Source organism: Girardinichthys multiradiatus, chromosome 1 (assembly GCF_021462225.1).
Source record: "Girardinichthys multiradiatus isolate DD_20200921_A chromosome 1, DD_fGirMul_XY1, whole genome shotgun sequence".
NCBI lineage: Eukaryota > Metazoa > Chordata > Actinopteri > Cyprinodontiformes > Goodeidae > Girardinichthys > Girardinichthys multiradiatus.
This window is the reverse complement of record NC_061794.1, coordinates 39,452,299-39,476,006: the sequence shown is the minus strand read 5'-3', so window position 1 is coordinate 39,476,006 and position 23,708 is coordinate 39,452,299. Positions and strand designations below refer to the sequence as shown.

Sequence of the window (23,708 nt, the reverse complement as noted above, 5' to 3'; positions counted from 1 at the left end):
AATAATTGTAGCGTGTTTTTAAAAAGCTCAAAATCCCCACGATAGCTTTCATTATCATGCACACACATCGTGAGCAAATTCTCATTCTGCAGAAACGGGGGGAAATGAATGTGTCTCTAATTCTCTGGACAAACTCAAACATTTTCTAGAGAAACTCAGAAATGTTTTTAGATTTAGGAGGAGCTCTGTTGTAAATCACTGAGCTGTTATTTAGTTACATAACCAGTGTTTCTGAAGATGCTTCACATCATGGACCTCTGGCACCTGAGAACAGGTATTCCAGCCCAGGATGACTCTGCATTTCTTGCCTTTGCCCTGGGAAACCACATGCTTGATGTCAACCCACAAGTCTTTTTGGTCTGAAACCAGGATTCGGCTCACTTGATGTTTGGCGTTTGTCACCCACTTCAAGGCATTTCCTCTTCAGCAAAGGCAGCATGATCTCTTCAAGTATTTTACTCTGTTCAAACTCAGATTTTTGATATGCAATATATAGGCCTGGCATGAGAAACATTTTCATTACCATGATGCCTATACCAGCGTGCTTCAGTGTTTGGGATTCTTCTAATAAATGGACTGTGGCCTTGAGGCCCAAAAGAACAATCATGCTTTCATCAGTCCACAAAATGTGCCACATTTCTCTGTCCATCAGTGTGTTCTTTGGCAAACTGCTCTCTCTTCAACCCATGTTGTTTTTGATAAAGAGAGATATATGGGGCTTCTTCCCTATTTCTAGGCATCTTCTCCGTGTTACTGCAGACCTTTTTTGATCACCCAGTCTTTGTTCTTCCTTCGGTCCATTTGAATGGTTTCCACGTTCTGGATTAGTTTCCATTTTAAAGCATTTGAGATCATTTTCTGCTATTTGTGTTTCCTTCTCCAATTGACCTTTTATAGGAAGAAAGCCAAGGATCTGAATAATCTCTGGAAAAACTGACTTCACTTAGTTTTTCCGAGAGGAATGCAAAACACCCAGGCTGTATATGACCTCATCGATGAAACTCCACAAAACTATGTGGAACACTCTTCAGAATCAGCTTTATTAGCCAAGGCTGTGTGCACACACACAAAGAAATTAGTTTTGTTTCACAAGCTCACAGCATACAGGACATTAACTACACGGAAAAGGCAAGGTGTCATAGTGCAAATATGCTTATTTTGTTTCACAGTACCAGACTACTCAGGCTGTAAATTGATCATCAGAGAGACAGCCTGGGGGAAGAATCGCTCCATGGCGGCTGCTTTTTACAAATACTGCTCTGTAGGTAACCGTCTAAGCCCAGGATGTGTGGAGTCTGCTGCCCTTTTCCTGACCCTAGACCTGAACAAATCCTGGAGGGAGGGAATGTCGGCCATGATTATCCTTTCTGCAGGCCTGACTGTTCCTTGCAGTTTAACCCAGTAAATTGATTCAGTTACACAGAATCAGCAGCATGCATGTCATGATTTTCAGTCTAAAGCACATTTAGAGACCAAATTGGTATTGTCTTTACAAACCTAAAGCTGTTCAGGTTTATCTGTTAAAGCCTATAAAGATGATCTAAGATTGGTAGTGATGACTAAGGTGTCAAAAAATGTTAAACCAGATTGTTCCCTGAAGATTTTCTGCCATTCCTCAGTGGAACCTCCTGACTCTTTGGTTGAGAAACCCAAAACGTGCAGAAAGTTGGCAGACGGAACCACTCTCCTCCAGTTCATTTGATTTAAATAATTGTCATGCTGGGCGACGAAGCCATAGACACAAGCATGTACAGGTCTGTAGCTAAAACGATTTTCACACCCATTTCCTTTGTAACATTGCCCTCTGCTGGGTGTTTATGGTATTGCATGTTCGAGCAATTGAGCAGCTTCACTTTCAAGCTCTTAAATGTAAAGAAAAAATATTTTTAATACCTTTTCAGTATTTTTTAAATGACCTGTTGGTGTTAAAGCTAATTCAATATTCTGAATTAGTTCAAAGCTGTTCTTATTCTCAGGGTGGTGTGAATGTACAACAAATACCTTTAAAAGAACTGGGTGGTTTTAAGTTTGAATTCACTGTGTTTCCTCCAAAATTATACATACAAAAACAAACATTTCAAAAGGTTTTTAACTTTTAATATTCTTTTGTATGCCTACTAAGGTCATCTTTGTTATTAAATGTTTCTGATCTTTAGAGCATTTATTTTAAAATACAACAACAAATTATTAAAAGGTGCAAATACTTTTTCTCAGCAGAGTCTGTGTCCCAGATTCGTCCTCATGTGTGAATCAAAAACTCAAGGATACACAGTTGGTATTGCAAACAGTTTTATTTGTAGTAAATGAGAAGTGTGCCATTCAGTGAGAGGAGGAAAGACATGGCTGGGCTGTCAGGGACGGTCGATGTCTTTGGTCCATACTCTGGTGGAGAAAATGTCTGAGTCAGAGGGGGAGGGACAAGAAAAGGCACTTGAGTTTACAGTTGGAAGAATGAACAAACCAGATGTTTTAACTTCAGTTATGCCTAGTATGAATATCACATACAAAATGCCCTATGTGAGCACAGAATAATATAGCTACATATACGTATATACAGGAAAGAATCCAAACTAAAAGGAGGGTACAAGGAAGAATAAATTCTGCCATTTCTGTGGCAAAAACCTAACATCTCTGAAGCCTGGAATGTAAAAAAAAAAAAAAAAAGATACAGATGAAGGTGGAGGTGAAACAGACAGAATCCAGCATTTGTCACAGGTTACCTGCTGGAGCAACAGGAGAGTTGTGTTTGATGTGTCCTGCAGTTTGATTCAGTACACAGTGCAGCCCGTTCTCAGTCAGAAGACGAGAACTGAAGAGGAGCAGGTGAGAAGAGTTGGAGCATTTGGTACGTCAGTAATTACGCATCTTTGTGATAAAACAAAGAAACCGGCATGAGCCCAGAACCTGGGAACGCCTCTGAGGCTCCGCCGTCAACAAGCCCAGGCTTAATTTTACTCCACCCAAAAACAAAAGAATATCCCCACCTATAACGCTGCTGTATGCATGCAGCAAACAAGGTGCCTGATAATTCACAAGCTTTTGAGGATTTTCATCATTTCTTCTGGTCTGTTCAGGATAATTGCACAAAAACTTGTCAGCGATGGAACGGTTCATCAAAGCTAGAGTTGAAGCTGCGGTGCGTTTTAACCATGCAACGAGCATCAGGAGGAACCCTGCAGCTCAAACAGATAAGGTGTGTCTGAAGCTGTAATCAAAAAGGTATGTAAACTATTACAGAAGCAGTTTCTGAAACGCTCTGCACAAACTGACACATCTGAGCTTCTCTGTGGATCGCGTCCTATGCTGACAGGAACCAGAACCCAATCTCTGGTCTATGCTATCATAAGCTAACTGGCTGCTCACAACACCTTCATATATGCTCTAACATCTGATGAGAAAGCCAACAATCATACTCCCAGTAAACACTGAACTACTTTCTGTTGAGCCTAATCATTTATTTATTCCCAAAGCCTCTCTTCACTATTTCCCTCCACAATAATCACTAATTTAACTCGCAAAGTACATCTTTTTTTCCCCTAAACTAAAAAAACTACGACAGTAAAATCATGAATAAAGAAATATTAGGGAAGAAAAAAAAGATTAATGTTCCCTTCCTGCTTGAAAGAAAACGACATGATAAAGACCATCATGAAGCAATAAAGTAACACGATCGGTTTCCCACTACAGCTCTTTTTATGTACATAACTACAATAACATAAGAGACGAAGAATCACCAGGGGGGTCCGTGTCTCTTAAGAGCCTGCTGCAGGAAAACAGGCTGAAACAGGTGGTGAAAGAGGATTGGCTAGGAGGTATTCACCAGCGTTTGTTCTCAAACTGGACACAAAGAGGAAATTTAACCCTAAAACTGCAGCCTGAAGCAACTACTTGGCCGACGTGAAAAGATGCGTGAAATTAACACCCGTCCGACGCGTTTCATAATCCTATGAAGACTTCTGCGGTCGGACAACAAAAACCGATGGGTCCTGGAATCAAGGAGTTCTAACGTAGACACCTGTGTTTGTAGGAAGGCAAATGTGAAGTCTGCGACTAAAGGCAAGCAAGACATTACCATGCCACTCATGTGCATTTAACAAACAAAAAAATAAAGCAAGGAACTGGGATTATGAAACAGCATGTTTATGCCAAAGGAGCTTCCTTTATTGGCAGTTTACAAAACAAGCTAATGAGCTCTCTTAGTTAGAAAATAGTGGACAACCGCCCACAGAATAACCCTTGGGGGCAGTGGGATACATCACTGCTTAAAAGGAATAGTTTAAGACTTCTGGAAATGTTCTGACTCGACTCCTGGCGGAGTGAAGCAAAAACACTGACTCAGATAAATATGAAGCTGCAGGAGGCAGCTCATTGACTGACTGTTAATGGTGCTAAAAGACATCCAGTCTCCCTTTTTCCTCAACCCTTAATGAAACTTTTACCTTGTAGTTTTTTGTTGTTTTTTTCTTTTTTTAATTGAGGCATTTGAGAGCAAACAAAGCAGTTCCTTCCCATCTTTGCTGTACTAAGCTAACTTGCTGCCAGACCCAGCTTCATATCTGCAGAGAGAGGGAGCAAGAGCCTTTCTAAATGTTAAACTACTCCTTTTGTGTCCAAACATGTCCCGACATTAAATTTCCCCTACAGTTTGTAGCAGCCAAATGTTGAGCTCTGATTTACAGTTTGATATGTCTCGTTTTCACCTAGCGAAGATGAACGACCCTGTCGAAGCTAGAACTACTTTTACATTTCCACAACACTTTTTTCCAGCAGTGAAGGCATTGAAATGGTTCTTGGAGACAAATAAACAAATAAAACAAGATCTGTGCTTCAAATCAGAGAGCCACAGCAAAAATAGAGAAAGGAAAAGTACTAAGAGTTCAACTTCAATAGTGCACAGATTGTTGCAGGTAGTCATGTGAGTCTCTGGTGCACTGCTTCACTGTAATAACCAATGACAGAGACCCACAATAGCAGAGCAGCGAGAGCTCTCACAGGGAGGCTAAAGATAGAAAGTGTCACTAAAACCGAGAGAGAAATGAAAAGAAAGAGACAGTTAGAGCCTTTCAAGTTCAAAGAATGAACAGACTGATGCAGAGAGGCGGCACTACAGCTCAACTGACTGAAATATGTAAACTTGTATACTATTCTTCATTGAAGGGAGTTAGGAAGAGGGACAGGAACAGGTGGGGAGAACTGGGGGCTAGTGGATGGGTTTTGATTGAGTGAGAAGATTTCCAATGTCAAGGGCAGTGCGTTCGAGGAAGCCTTTGGGGCAGCCCGTTGTGGGCGGGCCGGTCTTGGTTGTGGGAGGTGGACGTGGAGTAATGGGATGGACCTCTGGAGCTGTTGGACTGCTGTGAGGACGGGCCGGAGGAGCCAGTGTCACCCTGATAGCGGTGGCTCCCGCGGCCGGCGTTCCTGTCGTGATGAGAGCTGCCGTTAAACCGCTGACCGCCCGAGTGATAACCTGGTCCTTGGAAGGTGCGCCTGTTTCCTTGGAAAATCTGATGGGAAAATTAAAACATTACAACCTCAGCTTCTACAACTTTAGTTAATCTGAAAATTATTGCATGCATTTGCATTCAGCACTCTTGAATCAACTCTTTGTGGAATCCCTTTTCATTGGACGGAGAGTGTGTGTGTGTGTGTGTGAACGTCAACTTTCAAGTCTTCCTAATTGGATTTAGGTCTGGACTTTGACTAGGCCATCCCAACACATGAATATCCTTTGGGATATCTCCTCCAGCGTTACCATGGGTCTCTTGGCTGCTTTGGATGGTCATGTCTTGGTAAGTTTGGAACGTTCTCCCGGACCCGTTTGCTGTGCTCCTCGGGCTTCAAGACGCTGTTTGTTCTCTTATGTTCTTGAACAAACCTCTGAGGTCTACATAGAACAGCTGGATGTATACTGAGATTAAATTACACTCAGGCTGACTCTGTTTACCAGTTACAGACCAGAAGGCGATTGATTGGGAGAACTGGATTTTATAAAGTGGTCTTAAGAGTAAAGGGGGCACATTATACATAAATATACTTTATATATACCGACACCATATACAATTTTCTGTCTACTTCACAAATAACACAAAACTTATATAATAACATAAAATATTTTTTATTAGACGACCGTTGAAGCCAATTAGTTGCACTGGATTTTGTTTAGGGGTAACGGAGTTAAAGAGGGCTGAATATACAAGGAATGAAACTGGGCTATGCAATTGAAATTCGTGGATGTAATGTTAAAATGTAATTAGATGGGGAATAGCGTTTTCGCAAGGCACTATAAATGTTTGACACTACATGCATGCTCTCTCAGCTCACCTGTTTGACTGGAGGAGGTCGGTTCTCAGGGGGGGGAGGTTGGGTCTGGGCTGGAGGAGGGGTCTCCGTTTGGACTGGGCTGGCAACGGAGGAGGATGTGGAGCTACAACGGGACCGGTCTGAGTAGCTCGTACGTGGATGGTACACTGTAAAAGAAACGGTGAGTTACAGACAGCAAAAGATGCGTCCTGTTCCGTTAAAGACATGCAATTTGGAGACTTCAAAGCTTCATTCAAAATGATGCATTTGTTCTTTGCGGAGGGTTTTAAGAGCCAAAAAAGTCTTTGCATGTTAAAAATGAGTAACTGCATGATTTGCTCAAGATAAAGATGAGTGTTTGTCAGCTGACCTATGAGAAACCAGTAATGAGGATCTCACTAAATGTCATCATCTCACAGGATTTCAGCCAACAAATGTATGAAGTGGGGCTGCAAGATGAGCCAAACATGTGGTTTTGGAGATCAGAGGTCAATAGGTCAACAACAACAACATCTGTTGCTATAAACACATTTTCTTCGCTGCTCTCTCACACATCTGTCTGTACTTCCACACAATGTGACGTTAGCATCGAGAGCAATATGATCTCTGACAGGTGTGAGCATCTGCTGCAGTTAGACTCCGTCCAAAGCTTGGCGTGCCGATTAACATCACGGCAGGCATGTCTTGAATTCACCGCAGTTTGAACAGAAAATCTGACAAATATATTTCAGACCGTCCTTAGCAATGTTGTTGCTGCACACACTGACACCTCAGAAGCAATACATTCGTTTCTCCCCCGAAACAAACACATTTTAATATTTATAGCTGACTACAAGTAACACAGCTGCTGCAGTCAAAACAGGATGGGGTGCTACAAAGAAGAGAGTCCTACCACCATTTAAACAGACTGATCAGATCAGGACTTCAGTAAAACTGGGTAAAAAAACTGAGGCACTGCAGAAAGTTTTAATTCAGCTTCAGTCAAACAAGCACAACGATGAGAATTATTCAATAAAACTTGATTGAAAGTAATATTTTTCATCATTCAGGCCCTAAATTAATAAAAAGGTTTTAGTTATCCAGCAATCTTAGTTTTTTAAAAAGATCTCCGGTTCAGGTTACATGATCATCCTTGGCTGTTCCGATCTCATCTATACACGGATATAAACAGTTCAACGTTTACATCACAGGCTGAGCAAAGCTGTAAACCAACTGGGGCTACACTAATAATCAGTGTGATATATAACCTGCCTTCCTTTACGCTTTGAGCCACATTCTTGTCCATCACTTTCACAGATTACAATAAAACAAATTACTGTGACATTATGTTACTGTTGATATCAGGACTGTCAATTAGCGAATAGAAAAGAGCTGCAACATGAAAAGTAGTTGCATCTGCAGCAGTTTTTCATAAGACACAGTCTAACATAAATTTTTTGTGTTTAGTCCAGATCAGCATGAAGATTGAAGTTTACTGGAAATATTTGAGTTAGGCTTAATGACGTTAATGTAGGAATGGAGAGGAAGGTCGATCAACTGCTTTGTGTTCTAGTCTGCATCTGTTTTATGTTGCTGTTTGAACAAAGCTGCTGCTTTCCTTCATTATTCAACTGCTGAAGACTACTCTATACAACTATCTATTTACAGAAAGAACAGATTGATCAGAGAGAGTGGGATTTCTATCTGCAAGTCAATTTTAATAGGTTTTATCGGCCCAGAAGCAGTTTAAGATCGATAAACGTCAGAGAGTCAGCTTTACGCAGCTAAAACCCTAAAGTCAACCTAATGTTAAACAGATTTCTCTCCACAGGGTAAACAAACACACAGATTAGTCATCTGATAAACAAAATGTCCTATTTGTCACCTGATCAAATCGGTCATAATTAAATAAAAATTATCTACCTCTTTCCAGTCAGTGAATGCACCATACCCAAGTGCTAACAGATTGCGCAAAAGATGTTTTGGTGTTCAAGTTATTGGAAGATAAAGACAGTTCTTTCAATACCAGCGAGGAAACAAATGATGTCAGGAGCAACTTGAAAATGGAAGGCTTTCAGCTTTTCATTAAGGCTGCAAATTAAAAGAGAGCTAGACTATCAGTAGATAACAGGAAGAGTGAACATGTTACAACAACGTATCTCTGCTTTATTCCTTTTACTGTTCTACCTCCGTCTGTTATGGAACATGCTGGATTTGGAGGTTTTGGCGGCCGTTTGCATATCTCAGAGCTAAAGTAAGTGTCTACACGTGGATAACCTGAGTGAGAAAACCAGACTGTCACTGATATGACCTATACTTTAAATACAAATAAGCACGAAAATAAGGAAACCAGTGTGCAGTACCTGATCCAAACCCAGAGATGCTTGTCTTCAGCGGTTCAAGATCAAACGTAAATCTTAAAGCTTTCCCAAGATCCTCGTCGTATTTACGTTCACTCACAAAGTGCTGAAAAAAACCCATAAAAAACAAAAAAAATCAGATTTTTTTAAATCCTCGGTTTATCTCGTCACAATGTCGAAGTTCTTCAGTTAGTCGTTTTATCTCCAAAAATAAACAGATTGTTAGAAGCTTATTTAAAAAGCAAACTGAACAGGTACCTTGATGTCTGCACGTAGCTCAGTCAGCTGCTCCTCAGACATGGAAGCAGACCGGTCCGTTAGCCGTTTGAGCTCCTCCGCTCTCTTCTGCCGAGCGTCCAGAATCATTACTGCAACACAAAAACCAGGATCTTACACTGCAGCAGTGACACTTCTCAACATCAGAGCTGTAGACACAAAAAAGGTTTAAGTTTCACCATCTTCCACCAGTCTGACAGGGTTTGGCTTTTTAGTTTAAGTTTAGTTTAGTTTGAGTAAGGCCTCTTTAGAAAATGGGCCAAATTCATCAAAGCACAGCCTCAACTGAACACGAGGGTCTTCTGAGGCATTACACACCAAGCGTTTAGGAAGAGATGCTCCCATGTCTTCTCTGGCTAAGAGATGAATAAGGACTTATGCATCCACATAACCAAGAAAATTCACCCCGAGCGCCTTTTCTTGGTTTAGTTCTGATGCTTATGTGTTTATATTTTTAATAGACATGAGGCAGCATAGGTGACCTGACCACCTGTGCTTCAGCTCTGCAGCCCAGCACACAAAAATGGATACATTCTCAGATCCAGCAGTAATTTGCTCAGTAATGTAAGCTACAGCAGGTTTTCAGGTCTTTCCTCCCATATGCATTCCTTTCAATCCTGGGTGCCATTCACCATTTTTTGTGGCCCCCAGTGATAGGTTCTGACCTCTGCAGACCAGCAAAAGCTGCATTTTGTTATGGATGTATGATTCTGTAGCCTTTTCTAATCATCTCTTTGCTGCCCTAATTAAATATATCTGCCCTTGTTGCTTATCTGCCGCACCGCTCACTGCTACAGCTGACACAAAACAACTGTTGATATCACATAAGACGCAACACAGAGTCAAGGATAAACTGATACAAGAGGATGACAACCTTTAGGAGGGTTAAGAACAGACATGGATAAAAGCAGGACTCAGGCTCCATTCTTTGCTCCTCTCGGTTCATCCCTAAGATGGGCTGAGGGGGGCCTGGTACCGAAGGTGAATGTCAATCTGTATCTGTTTCATTGTATTCTCTCTACACTGATCATTTTGGCAATAAATCTTGATTTTATACTGAACCATTTCTCATTATTTCACAAGGTAAATACTTTGCTAGTTTTAATGGATCTCGGAGAGAAACGGATCCGGTGGTGCACAGGGAGAAAAGAGAGAGAAACTCCCATTTTACAACAATTTTTAAAGCTGCTAAAGTGGTTTTTATTAATACAAAAAGTGCAGATGAATGTATGGCATGGAGGGACAACAAGGAAAAGATGGAGGAATGACCGGACAGGAAGATCCATGGAAGAACAGATGGCAGAACGGATTCACAGACAGGCAGATGGACGAATTAATCATTTGAAGGATAGCAGCGTAAATAAAATAAAGTCAAGAAAAAAATAATAAAAATAAATCACTTTTATGTTCTTATACTGACTCGGGGGGGGGGGGGGACAATAAGGGTTAATTTTGAAGAAACCGCTTCAGTAATGCCGAAGTACTCAAGTTTCTTCTCAATTCACTGCACACCTAGCACAAAGACAGCACTGAGTCTCCCTCGACACCCGACACTATTCAGCTTTTCCAGGCCTTAAACACACAACAGTCCACATACAGAGGACAGAATAAGAGAGGATGGCCTACTTATACAAATATGAAGTCCTGCTCTGTCATGTTACACACACACACACACACACACACACACACACACACACACACACACACACACCGCTCCAGGTATGCCTTTTCATTTTTCAGGAAACTGGGACTTGCTGTTCCACAACAATCTCCGTTACTCCTCCTGGGACTGAGGTGGGTCAGATTCTTCAGGCCTTTCAGTCAGATGATCATATGATGGAAGAATACCAGCAGCTCTGGTCATCAGCGACGAGCAGAGCTCAGTATAAACACTTAAAAACTCAGTACTTACTGGCCTCAGCTTTCACTTTGTCCATCTCTCCCAGTAGAGTAACTTCTCTGTCCATTAAGCTGGAAAGAAAATGAGACAACGTGCAATTTTCCTTTTGAACAGATAACATGCGATATAATGGCTGTGCAACAACTTGTGCAACTCAAATATGAATGCAGAACAGTTTGGAACAGAAACGCTGCCTAAGTGAAGAAGACGTCTGTTCATAAATTTAAGAAAACAAAACAATCATGGCACCTTTAAATTTCGGGTTTGTTATATTTGCTTAAGACATCTTTTACACAACAGATAGAGATAAACGGTGACAAAAAGCATTAATAGTAAAGAAAAGCCAAATAATGTTTTAAAATATCAATGCGGGTGTCCTGAGTGAAAACTATGCAGTTCTTATTGGAGCTTCACAACTAAACATTCTTACAGCAGAACATTTGTTGCAATTAAATTTATACATACCGTATTTTCCGCACTATAAGGCGCCTTGTAATCCGGAGCGCCTTATATATGGATCAATTGGTTAATTGGTTGATCCATACTGGTTGTACACGGCGCTCTGTCAAATGTTTCAGTACGACTGGTAAACTACAAAGCCGCACCGCTTGCAGCATTACGGCTACCGTAGTCAGGGGTGTCGCCGAAGTAATAGCGGTAAACACCTGTACTGTGCTTACTCCTAGTCCAACACCACTTGTGTGTGTATAACGTTTGAATGTACTGTTGCAGGAATTGCCTGAACTATATGTGATTAGAAGCTCAGTGTGTGGGGTGTATGTTTCGTGTGTGTGTATGGAAGATGTTGACATTACTCCCCCCGGACAGAGGTGGCGCTGTGTGCTGCCGTAGCTGAGAATCAAGAGTGAAGGAGTGACGTTGGTATTATTGTGTGTGTGCGGTGGGTAGAGACGGCGACCGGAGCAGCGGTGTATGAGTCTGTAAGCCCTGTGTTTTTACGTGCTGCAAAGTCATTAAAAAGAACCCCAAATCTCGTCAACAACTCAGTTTTGATGCTGTTTCTTCATGCTCAACTCAGCAACGTATGAGTGAGGGAGTTAACCCCGAGGAAACTAGTAACTTCAGCCCTGGAGAAAGCGTCTCCCCTGTGTCATCAGACTACGGTCAGGGGACAGAAACAGAAAAGGTTAACAGTACTAACGTTTGATTTAGTGCATCAAACTGTTTCTTTTACGTGTTTACTGAATTAGGTAAAAGTTCCCTTTCACGTTTTAACTAATGTTTGATTTCAACTTCAACTTCATAGACTCCAATGCATTCCTAACGTGCGGTTGGCTCTATTCAATAGATTTCTATGTAGAGGAGACCTTACCATGAGAGTGAATGGAGTTATCAGAACGCTGGTTTGTAGTGTATTAATAAAGTTTGACTGACTGACTTATCTGACTGTTTTGTTGACATTCTCTTTAGCACAGCTCCATCTAGTGGATGCATAACGCAACCCCAGTCAAACGTTTGACTGCAGTAGCTTCTATTCTATGCGCCTTATAATCCGGTGCGCCCTATATATGAAAAAAGTTCTAAAATAGGCCATTCATTGAAGGTGCGCCTTATAGTGCGGAAAATACGGTAAATGAAAAACAATCAAACAATGGGTGACTGGGGTTCAGAGGGTAATGTAGTTGTTTTGCAATCTGAAAAGTTGTGGGTTTGATTCCAGCTTCCTCCTGCAAGATGCCGATGTGTCCCTGGGCAAGAACCTTGACCGGAAGTTCATCTGAATGCCGGTGCATAAATATGTGGGTGTTTGTAAGTGTGACTGGGTGAATTAGCTGGTCGGTACGACCAGAAAGCACCATATAAATTCATCTCAGTGGTTCGGTATATGAGGATTTTTTAGGATCAAGGGAAATGCTTCGAACCCGCATTGCCCAAAGAGTTCTAGGTTATTCTCGTGTGCTTTTGTTGAGTTTGAGACAGTCCTCAGGGTCCCGTGACCAGCGACCTTTACATTTGTTCCTGGTTTAGCAAACAGAATAAAATGGCCAAGTTACCTCCTCAGCATGGAATCGAGTTCTTCTATTATGGACCTTTTACGCCACATTTTTTCCTCCAATCAACTTTCTAATGTGCTTTAATACAGCACTCTGAATAGTCGGCTTATTCAGCAATGGCCATTTGCGAGTTACCTTACTAGGAAATGGCTATGAGCTCAACAACTGTCAAGGCAGCAGTCTTCCATCAATGGCCGCAACATATTATTTCTGTTTTAAATATTTTTATATCACTGTATATTCAAATGTTTTAAAAAACTGAATGTGGGGTTCTCATTAAGACTTTAATGAATCTATATTTATGAATCACTTTTTAAACTGAAGACACGGGACTGGTTTCCATCTGAAATCTCTGATCAGGTTACTATATATCTGACTATCCCACTGTTTGCTGTTCTAATCAGTGCGCCGACATTACCTCAACATTTCAGGCAGGAAAACCACAGAATAAGCAAAAGCAGAGATTTGGGAGTTGTGTTTTTCAGAGGGGGTGTGGCCCCCTTTAGGGGCAGAGGCTGGTTTATTAAATGTTAAACTTTTTTTAAAAGGTGGAATAACCTGTCATGATAACTTAAAAAAAGAAAAGCTGCGTTGAAATTTGTACACGAACTTTAAATAAACAATGAGACTCATTCCCCCACCCTCCTATGATGTGTAGGAATACATTTTTCCACTAAATATCCACAAAATCTGAGTTTAATCATTCAGCAGCAGCAAAGTAAATCTTAATGTTAAACTTTCCAGGAGATCAATCTTGACTCTTATTCAAACGGCTATGATTACACCGCTGTTTCAGAACCAGCTGTGCTCCATTCTGCAGACAAAACTTTAAACTTATTTCCATCTCACCCACGCCTTTAAGCACCTGTGCAAGGCGGTTTTTTCGACCAAATCAGAAAGCAGGTTTGAAGGTTTAATAGGAAGCTGACATACCAGCTCTGAAGTTCAGAAAATGTCTGTTTCATCCTCTTGATGGAGGAGTCCATCTCCTCCTTGACCACCATCCTGTAGCGGGTCAAGGAGACGGTACATCTCTGCAGGTCTTTCACTGAGCGATCAATGTTGGGAGCTGATGAGGAGAAACGTAGATTATTAACTGAATCTGAAGAACCTCTGATATTCTTTCAGGCACGGGTGTCCTGAGCCAGAAGTCATTGTAGCCTTGTTGTAACTTGCATGACAGAAAGCTTTAAGAGATTTAGGTTGCTCACCCATCTTCTTCCCTCCTGATGATCCCTGCTCTTCAGAGGTGGTTGCTAATGAAGACAAGGAGGGATGTAGATTTGAGCCCATCCTGTGCCGTGACTTGTTGCCTCTGGAAACCTGGTGATGATTTCTCCCTCCTTGTTGGGAAGCAGGACTTGGGGCGCTGACATTACTTTCTGCCTCTGCACCTGTGGGAAGGCGTATTGATCATTAAAACACTTAAATGGTTTGATCATGTGGGTGAAGTCTGTTACTGCGTTGTGTGGGTAAGCAGCCAAATCCAAATCCAGACGTTTAACATGTCTTCAGAGTGAGAAAAACATCCCGTGTTACGAAGTAAGCTTTTGGGTAGCATGTACAAAAACAAAAAAACAATAAAAGTCTCGTTAGCTGATTTTTAAATGAGTTTTATAAGCAATAATGGTCATTGTCTACAGTGCTGAGAAAAGGTTAATTTGTCATTTGTCTGCATACAGCTAGTTTTCAGATCAATCTAATGTTACTAACAAAGACAACCGAAGTAAATACAAACTGCAGCTTTTAAATGATGCTTTTATTTACTAAAGGTAAAAAAGAGCAATCCATAACCAGGTGGGCCCTGTGTAATTGGGAGTAATTGTCCTTGTTAAAACATGAATGAACTAATTCACCACATTTTTTGGAAAGCCGAGATAAATTTCCCAACCTTTCAAGTACAAGCTGGGTTACTGCCATGCCAGAGGAATCACCTGAACAGAACCTGACTGACAACATGAAGTAGGCTAGAAGGTCTCAAAAAGCAACACATCAGGGGCTCAATCAAAGAAATTCAGCAACAGTTGAGAAACATCCATCAGCCTGGAAAGGGTTGTAAAGCCATTTATAAAAGGCGTTGGGGCTCCACATTGAGAGCCATTACTCACAAATAGAGAAAACCTGGAACAGAAGTGAACTTTCCCAGGTGTGGCTGGCCAAACAAAACTTCCAGAGCACATTAACATCTCATCCATGAGGACACAAAAGAACCCAGGACAACATCTATGGCTCTGCAGGCCTCATGTGCCTCAGTTAAGGTCAATGTTCTTGATTCAACAACAAAGATATCAGGCAAAAATTGTATCCTTGGGATACAAATCCTCTGCTGACCAAACTGATGGAAAAAACACCCATATGATCCAAGACTTTTGGAAAAATATTATGTTTTGGAATGGCCTAGTCAAAGTCCAGACTTAAACTTAATTGACATGCAGTGCTGAGGCCATTCATACTGTGGCTGAATTAAAATAAATAAAAACAAAATCCCTGGAAATGGATGTAAAACACTTACCGTCAGTTTTTGTCAGCATTTTATGGCAGCTGCAGCCAAATGTGACAAAACTAGTCATCAGGTTCAGAGGTCACACAAGGCCGTGGTGGGTTGGATGCCTCTTCTCCCGTTAAATAAAATCATCTTTTGAAAACTGCATTTTGTACTCATCTTTGTCTAATATTCAAATATGTATGATGATCCAAAGCAGATGTCTGAAGTATTTACACCGCAGGCCAAAATCGTCAAGTTGAAAGTACTGAATTCCCATATTCATTTCCACATACAAAATGTTACATTTTATTGTGAAATATTTTCCGTCCAACTGCTCAACAGTAAATTAAAACGTGATTTTTATGAAACAAAGTAGAAAAGAACCAAATATTGTAGGTCTAAAACAAGGGCTTTGGACCTTTGCATTAATAATACAGGTGGACATTTTCCTAACTTTTAGGTCAAAAATGTCTTTTCTGTTGGTCTAGAAGATGCTTTTAGTCTATTCCAATCAAAAAATAAAATAATAAAAAAAGAGAATTTTCTTTGAAAACACAGCTGTATTTAGCTAGCTTTAATCATTGGGTTTGGAACTGTGGTCAGAGGCCACACAACATTATTTCAAGGGCCGCAAAGGGCCCCCAGACCACACTTTGGACACCCTGATCTGAAGCATTTAGGTGCGACCAAAACATCTGTAATGGGGCAAATACTTTTTCACAGCAATGTATAGTAAAGTTTTGCAAATAGCGCACATATAAAGAAAAATACATGTCTCGTAGTTTTAAAACAAGAACAGGTCCTAAATATGATAAAAGAAACCAAAACTGACCCAGCAACATGAGTGATCAAGTCAAAGACAGATTTTTTTGTATTATTGAGAAAAAATGTCAGCCTTATGGAGAAATAAAAATAAATATGTTTATCATAATTTAGAAAGGTTCAATCCCCTCACCAAGGTCAAATTATCCTTTCCGTTCATCCAAACCTACACTTCTTTTTCTCATTATTAAATCACATCTTAAAAGAGAAAAAACAAAAACAACCGTGCTTACCGGGTGTTTCAGATGTAGCGGGTTCAGAGTCCAGCTCAGCTGCATCCAGGGAAGCAGAGTCCAGCTGCTCGCTCAGCGAATCCAAAGACTCCCCGTCCATTGCAGAACCGTTGGCATGAAAGCCGTTCATCTCATCCTTGCTCTCCTCTGGCGATGTGGTCTCAGGCTGGGCCACCTCTGCTGAGACCTCAGGCTGAAGCTTCGGCTTCTTTTTCTTCTTGGGCTGGAAATGGAAATATTCACGTCACACAAATTCAGTCTAAGTCTTAATGCCAATGCTGATCGACTCAATTCATAATGGGAACATCATAAGTGTCACAGAACTTTGCATTCAAGTGCATTTTGCAATTATGATTGTTTTAAAAAGTAAACCAGAATATGCTGACTCAGAGAAATTTTAACTATAGGCTGTTTTACTCTCACCTTCTTTTTGCCGGTCACATTCCACTCTTTCAGGATCTCAGCTGCACTCCCTACGGAGTAAACAACAAGGTGACAACTAATTTATGCAGTTCAACGTCAGCCTGAAAGTCTTGTAACACCAAGATGAATATGAATATCCTGCGAAGTTTCCTGGATGCCACTAAGTAAAGCAGTGTGACGTACAGAACAACCCTGTTTCTATATATAACCCTGTGAAACTGAAGGCATGCAAATGACGCTCAACAGCTGAATTCAAAGTATGATATGCATGATGAAAAGGCGAAAAAGGGTTGATTCAGCTTAAAGGCATGAGGGCAACGAGTCAGTACTAGCTATGGACTTTGTGGTATTAGAAGTCTATAAGACAGGAAAATAAATTATCTGCATTTTATGAAAGAACAAATCACGCTTGATTTGATGAAAACAGGCCTTAATGACATTTATGAGAACATCCTGTAATCATGTGAACTTTGAGATCCAGCAGCAACGTCCTCGTACCTTCCAGGAAAGCCTGCACAGCCTTATCAACACAGTTCTCAAAGTGCTGCAGCACCAGCACGATCTCGTTGTTGCTTTTGTTGGGGACGACGGCCCTGACTGCACTGATCTGTGAAGAGAGAAAAATATCCACTTATTCCAGGTGATAAGATTTTACAGCAAAAAAAAAAAAAAAGAATCACACTGGAGGTACTTCAGTATCTAAGACACATTTAATTCATACATATCAGGGCACCTATACATTAATTAGCACTACATGCATGCAATGAAGGACAAACCTAAAATATCCAACAAGGTTTTTGTACTTTAATTTGCATTGACGTTTTTTGCCCAACTTCCTTAAATGCTTCTCATTGAGGAAATAAAACTCTTGCTAGCAGAGCTAAACCGTTCCACCCTTCCATGAGTGTGGCCCAGTGCTAAACAGAACTGGCATAAAATCATCATACCATCATAGTTTACCTATCAGCTGCAACATAAACAGCTCTAAAAGATGCATACTTTCACATCTCAAGCAAAACAACATTTGTAGAATATCCAGGATATCTACGGTGTTGTATAACTGAAAAATGGTCCCAGACAACCAGTGAAGCGCTTTGTTAAAAGACCACGCAGCATTTTTTGTAACATTTATTGATAAAATAAACTGTGGTTTAACTTGCTGATCGGACCGACAGTTTCTTAAAACACTGCTGCCTGGGAAACGTAGTGCCGCCCACACCGAGTGAAACTGAATGCAAACAGGCCTCAACGTGTGAAGGTTTGAGAGCTTTCAAGTATATTTGACTAGATACAGGTGCATCTCAGCACATTAGTACAACACTGAACAATCCATTTATTTCACTAATTCTATTTAAAACTCATAAAAAGACTCATTGACAGATATACCGTTTAAAGAACTTAAATCCTTTAAGTCTGATTATTACAGTTCACAGCTCAGGAAACCCCCAAAATTCAGTCCCTCAAAATTTAAATCTTATATTATACATTATATAAAATATTAAAATCAAAGTCATCAGAAAAACATGTACCTGCAATGCTTTTGCCAAAAACTGCAATAACAATATCTGAGGACAGTGAAGATGTAGCCAATATGCCAAATATTTAACTGGTATGCAGAATTTACATGCATGACAACTGAAATATATCCTGCCCTGACCTTTTTATTCTATTTAGTTGCTACTTTAGTCAGTTTATATTGTTGCAATGCTATTCGTCAGTTTTAAATAGATTTTTTGTATATTTTTCTCTTGCTGTATTTTCTTACTATAACTTAACTGTGAAGCACTGTGGTTCCACATTGGATTTGATAAAACACACCAGCAGATGACACGTCTCCTGAAATCATCACATCTGGATACTTCAGTCCGCACCTTGTGGATCTTGCTTAAAAACTCTTGAATGGATTTTGCTTCACAATCCTCTCAAGGCTGCACAAGGCTACCACACTTCTTCTTTCCACTCAACTTTCTTTTCATAGACTTGGATACACCATGTTTTCTTTGCACAATCTCATGTGATTTACTCTCCTTGCAGATGGGGTTCAGTCTTCCATGATTGTGGAGAAAATAATTTCTTTATTTTAAATTGTAAAGAAACTGGGTTATTTATTCAAATTAACAGAAGTAAACACCTGAAATATATCAACTGGTGTGTAATAAACCGATTTCACATTTTGAACTAATTTACTGAAAGAAATGAACTTCTCAATGATATTTATTGAGATTGGCTCCCTACCTTCTCCTTCATCCTCTCTGCCGTTCCTCCCTGGGACATGACCATTTTTGAGCGAGTATCAAACACCACACCAGATGTATCTGTACAGAAGAAGAAGAAGAAGAAGAAGAAGAAGAAGAAAAATAAAAAACAAGGATTCAGTCCAGGCCTGGACTCACATTTGCAAACCACTGAAGAACCTCATTTGCAAAACAAAAGAAGCCCCAGATATCTTTTGCAGAGATTTCCTGGAAAGAAATTGCACATGAATCTCAATCACATCACAGCTGCAGATTGGTGCTCAGAGTGTGGAAAATATGTTTGTTTTTATGTACATACAGTTTCTGCAAATAAGAATGCGAGCATCTCTGAACTGTGGAGGAGGAGGAAGGCCATTTTGTTGAAGCATTTAAGCAGAAACACTTCAGTTAGCAGCACAAGCAGCAAGCACTTCAACGCTTTTGTGCATGAACAGTTTGGAATCAGTCTGATTTGAATGACTACAGGACAGACCAACCTCAAGGTCTCCACAAATAGTGTATAAAACTGGCATTGTGGTGAAACAAATGAGTTGAAGAAAAGAAAAAAATGTTAAGATCTGATGACCTTTTCTACAGCAGAGCATAAAAGACTCAAAGCAAAGTCCAAAGTTAATCTCTGCCCATTAAAGACGACAAAAACTGCTGAGTCCTTGTTAAGTTGTCTTTCTCATGCAATGAAAGTATGCTGATGTCACTGTAAATACTCAAGACTCAGATTCTCTGAAAAAGGGTAGCTGCCTATACTGAGTCTGTGGGGCAAACATTGAAAAGCATTAAACTGATTCCAGGGAGCACATTTATTCACAAATATGACCAAACTGTTGAGCTTAAATCTTCTAAGGTTAAACCTAAACGTCCTGTAAGTTTCATTTTAAGGACAAATACATACCCTTCTGACTGTTTTTCTTTGCCATCGTTGTCATACAGAAGAATCCCAGAAAGACTTTGTTATAAAACGAAATTGAATCCTTTGAATATATTTATTGTAGTGTTAAAAAGGTTTCCGACTGGGTTAACTCTGAGTTGCAGTAGCTCTTGGTACAGTAGATCCCTAACAAGGTTTCCAACTGGCAGGCGAAGTGGAAGAACAAGGTTCACATCCAGACTGTCACCATTTAGGCAAAGGCAGTTTTCCCTTCTTTCAGAAGCCAAGCTGATTCAACCTGCAGGAAAAAGACAATTAAGGACAAAAAGGAGGTTGTTAAAATAATTCATGATTAAAAATGTTCTGATAAATACAGCAAAACAAAACGAATGCACACAAAAAACTACTTCTGTAGGATCTGCACAAAACGCAAAAGTAAAATGAAATTCATTTCCTCTGGCAATGACGCATAAATGAAAAACAGATTTCAAGGAATTATTGTCTGTCTTGAGAAAATCTGTCCTTAATAACGTCCTTGGCAGAACCGCTGCATTTCATTTTAGGAGAAGAGTCAGTAGGACGGCGGAGTTTGAAATCTTTGAAGGCTTTTTGTCTCCTCAGTTCACTGCAGGATTTCTGGATAACAATGACAAGAGAGCAGATCTTCGGCTCACCTTTAACTCCTCGGCCCTTTGACTGGTTTAGCACAACTGAAAAATTGACAGAAGATCAAAAACACCTCCAAGAGTTCAGGAATTTCTAACAGATTGTGAGAACTGCCATTTGATGCAGTCAACACCGTGTGTAAAAAAAAAAGAAAAAAAAAGAAGGTTTTTTTAACCTTTGGACCTTTTTACAACTCTGTTTCGTCACAGCGAAACAGCTGGTTAGATAGGGAGCAACCAGATGCTCATTATAACAAAATTATTTAATTTTGAAGGGGTAAAGAAAGGAAGAGGATTTTTGGTCAATTTTTACTTAATGTCAACCCTGGCCTTCGCAATCCTCTCAGAAACATTTGGCAACCTGGAACCAGTTTCCAGACCAGCTGTTTCCAAGTTCAAGGTTTCCTTTTCTGATGCCTGTTCTGTAGAAAGGGAAACCTAAAAAGTCTGTCCAAACCAACACCCTCTTCATGAGGACCTGGCATGTCACAGTCCCGGTTCCACCACACCTTTACAGACGTCAGACCAACGCAAGCACAAACAACAAATGACACAGCAGCAGCCGCTCGTGTCAGCACAAGGATGCATTCTGTTTATTAAGAGGGTTGATGTTTGAATATTCAAGAGAACCAGCTGCACTTGTGTGTTTAAAAAAATAAATAAATAAAAATAGAAAAAAATAAAAATAAAAATCAAGGAAACGTTTGCTCAAACTGGATTAAACAAAGACAAACATGCAGGCTTTGTGCGAGCATAAAGATATAAAAACAGTTTAAAACCAATGATTTGAATTGAGATGTTCCTGCTGCAGTGATTTAATTAAATGATGAAAACGTTATTCATATGTTGCAGCAACACCAAGCAATCAGTTGCCTTTACAGTTCAAGAAAGTCCTGTATATAATGTTGACATTTGCAGTTTTAAAATGTTTTTCATTAGCCAATGAGTAACAATAGTCATCTATAGAGAGTGAAACAATATAAAAGAAACCTAACTACACCCTCCCATAAATCAAACTGCAACAGGCAAACCCCAGAGGACAGTCAGGGAGTATCTGTTGGCTGTTAGATTTAACAATAATTACATTTCTCCATCACCAAATCTATAGATTATTAGAATTATTATTAAAAGAGAATCAGCTGCTTCTGCAAGTGTGAACCATCGTAATGTTTAACAAGACCCTTAACGGCCAGAAAAGGTGGCCAAACTGACAGTAAAATAAAGACAAAACAAGAATACTGAATTGTTGTTTGCACCCTTTTTTCAAAGAAATTAACTTTGCTCATTTTTATGAACTTTCCTAGGATATTATGAGTAGGAGGGGGAAAAAAACCGCAAAATGAAATAGAAAATGTTTCATGGAACATTAAACAATGGCTGCTCTAATTTTTTTATCTAGAAAATTTCTTTGCAAAAGAAAATCTATTTCAGTTAATTCATATTTTCATTTTTGATGAGCATCCCTAACATTTATGGGTAAATATCAAAAATTATTTTGACCCCCCCCCAAATATAAATAAATAAATAATCAAATTTTTAATACCCATCATTTTCAGTCTACAAATAAACCAACCAACAGCATGTAATGCACTGTTTTAGATTAATAATGAACTATTAAGGAGACGTTGAGGCGTAAATGGGGGGTAAAACAATCACCTCCACTACGGAGAAGGAAGCACATTTTTTGATTAAATTGTGTGTAGAATGAAAAATTTCAGTGGTTAATATGAGAATGAGCCGCACAACCCATAAATAAAACCAAAAAGAGGTACCAACCACAAAAAACAGCCTGATCACTGCATCTACAAAACAAGGCAAACCACTTCTTCATTCTAGCCTGACCTGAAATAATTGCATATCTTTGCTTCAAAGATTACACATGAAACATAAATTGGCACTTTCCTAAGGAGTAGAGTGTCGTTAACTATTAAAATGTATTCAATGTATAGGAGAAGTACAGTCTAGGTAGATAATCAAGTCAATAAAAAGAGGAAGCTAGCTGAAGTCTGTAGAGAACATTTCATCTCATCCTGCAGCTCGAAGATTTAATGCAAACTGTGTTTTATTAAACCCTCAAAGCCTCCAGAGATTACAGTGCGGCTCCTGTGAAACGTTTCCAGGCGATGAGGCTTTTCTAACAAACAGAAAAACAGCCTCATCTTTGTGAAAGCAGCATTACGATAAAGACCATCTCCAAGTGCCAGGGTTAGCAACTACAGCCCTGTCTGCTGAGAGAAGGCAACCACTTATTAAACATTATATCTCCAATTCCTGCTTATACTGAACGCTTTTCACCGGAATGGCGTGAATTTAACTTGCACAACTACAGCCTTCATTTCAGAGCCCCCCCCCCCCTCTTCACTGAAGTCCGTAGGTTACGTTACCGTTAGCTTGCTAATATTACCTAACGTTTTATGAGCAGCTCAGCCAGGCTCAGAATTACCGAGCCGGATTTTATCAGACAGCGAGCTTTGCGACATAAATAACCGCTGGCTGTAACTTGCAGCACTCGATAGAAATGATTTCTTTCACCTTTGCGGACCTTTGCACAGAGCATTAGCTAACATTAGCTCGCAGCTAATAGTCTGTGTTGAAAGGCTAACGACCACTGAGATGATTAACTGTGGCGTTAAAAAGGAGAAGCTGTTTTTTTTTTTTTTTTTTTTTTGTCCGCTTTAGTCAAGGAAAAAGTCCGCATAACGACACTAAACACGTACCTGGTGTTGGAAGCAAAGCGGACGGTAGCTTCTAGAAAGACCTTACTGCGGTTCCCACAGCAGCCAGCCGTCTCTAATGCCAAGAAGTCTGCCTGCTGCTGCGGCCAATATTTTCCTCCAGATAGGCTTTGTGGTTGCCAGGTTGGAGTCAGAGAACCTTCTTTTAATACTCTGAGGAGTGGCAGAGGACTGTTAGGTAAACGAGTTCGTTTAAAATTCCGCCTTTCGAAAACAAAAATACATCTCAGAAATCTCATTGAGTTGAATTGAATTTTATTTTTATGGCACCGGTTTAAAAGGCGAACAGATTCAATTTATAAACTGCATACAATTAAGGGGCGTTGCGTGGTGTAGCGGTACAGCAGACGCCCCAGTCCTCGACGCAGTCGTCGTTAACAATTATTTCATTTATT

At 40.1% G+C, this 23,708-nt stretch overlaps 1 protein-coding gene and 1 long non-coding RNA gene across 3 annotated transcripts; both read right to left on the bottom strand.

Annotated features, from left to right (window-relative positions):
- Positions 1-2,272: 2,272 nt before the first annotated feature.
- On the bottom strand, positions 2,273-4,117 carry LOC124875520. Its single transcript, XR_007040047.1, has 2 exons — positions 2,721-4,117; positions 2,273-2,398 (listed from the first exon to the last, which is right to left on the bottom strand). It is a non-coding gene; the product is annotated as an uncharacterized LOC124875520 (long non-coding RNA).
- A 22-nt stretch (positions 4,118-4,139) lies between these two features.
- Positions 4,140-23,450, bottom strand: spats2 (spermatogenesis associated serine rich 2). Of its 2 annotated transcripts, none has more exons than XM_047377722.1 (13): positions 23,296-23,450; positions 19,938-20,211; positions 19,029-19,108; positions 17,292-17,400; positions 16,794-16,843; positions 16,371-16,593; positions 14,042-14,224; positions 13,764-13,899; positions 10,828-10,886; positions 8,898-9,007; positions 8,643-8,745; positions 6,322-6,467; positions 4,140-5,504 (listed from the first exon to the last, which is right to left on the bottom strand). In XM_047377722.1, exons 2-13 carry the CDS (start codon positions 19,969-19,971, stop codon positions 5,241-5,243), a joined length of 1,497 nt encoding a protein of 498 aa, XP_047233678.1. In that variant the 5' UTR covers positions 19,972-20,211; positions 23,296-23,450; the 3' UTR covers positions 4,140-5,240. The 2 variants fall into 2 exon arrangements, with proteins under 2 accessions (XP_047233678.1, XP_047233684.1); XM_047377728.1 differs by lacking the exon at positions 23,296-23,450 and adding an exon at positions 20,588-20,695.
- Between the last annotated feature and the right edge of the window lie 258 nt (positions 23,451-23,708).

What these genes read in the sequence shown, in the direction of transcription:
- spats2 (XM_047377722.1), bottom strand. Translation starts at nt 19,971, where the DNA reads ATGACAACGATGGCAAAGAAAAACAGTCAGAAGG. An exon ending in ATCAGGAGGGAAGAAGATGG is followed by an intron (nt 13,900 to 14,041) that starts GTGAGCAACCTA and finishes TCTCCTCATCAG; the next exon opens with CTCCCAACATTGATCGCTCA. An exon ending in CAAAGTGAAAGCTGAGGCCA is followed by an intron (nt 9,008 to 10,827) that starts GTAAGTACTGAG and finishes TTTGTGTTGCAG; the next exon opens with TAATGATTCTGGACGCTCGG.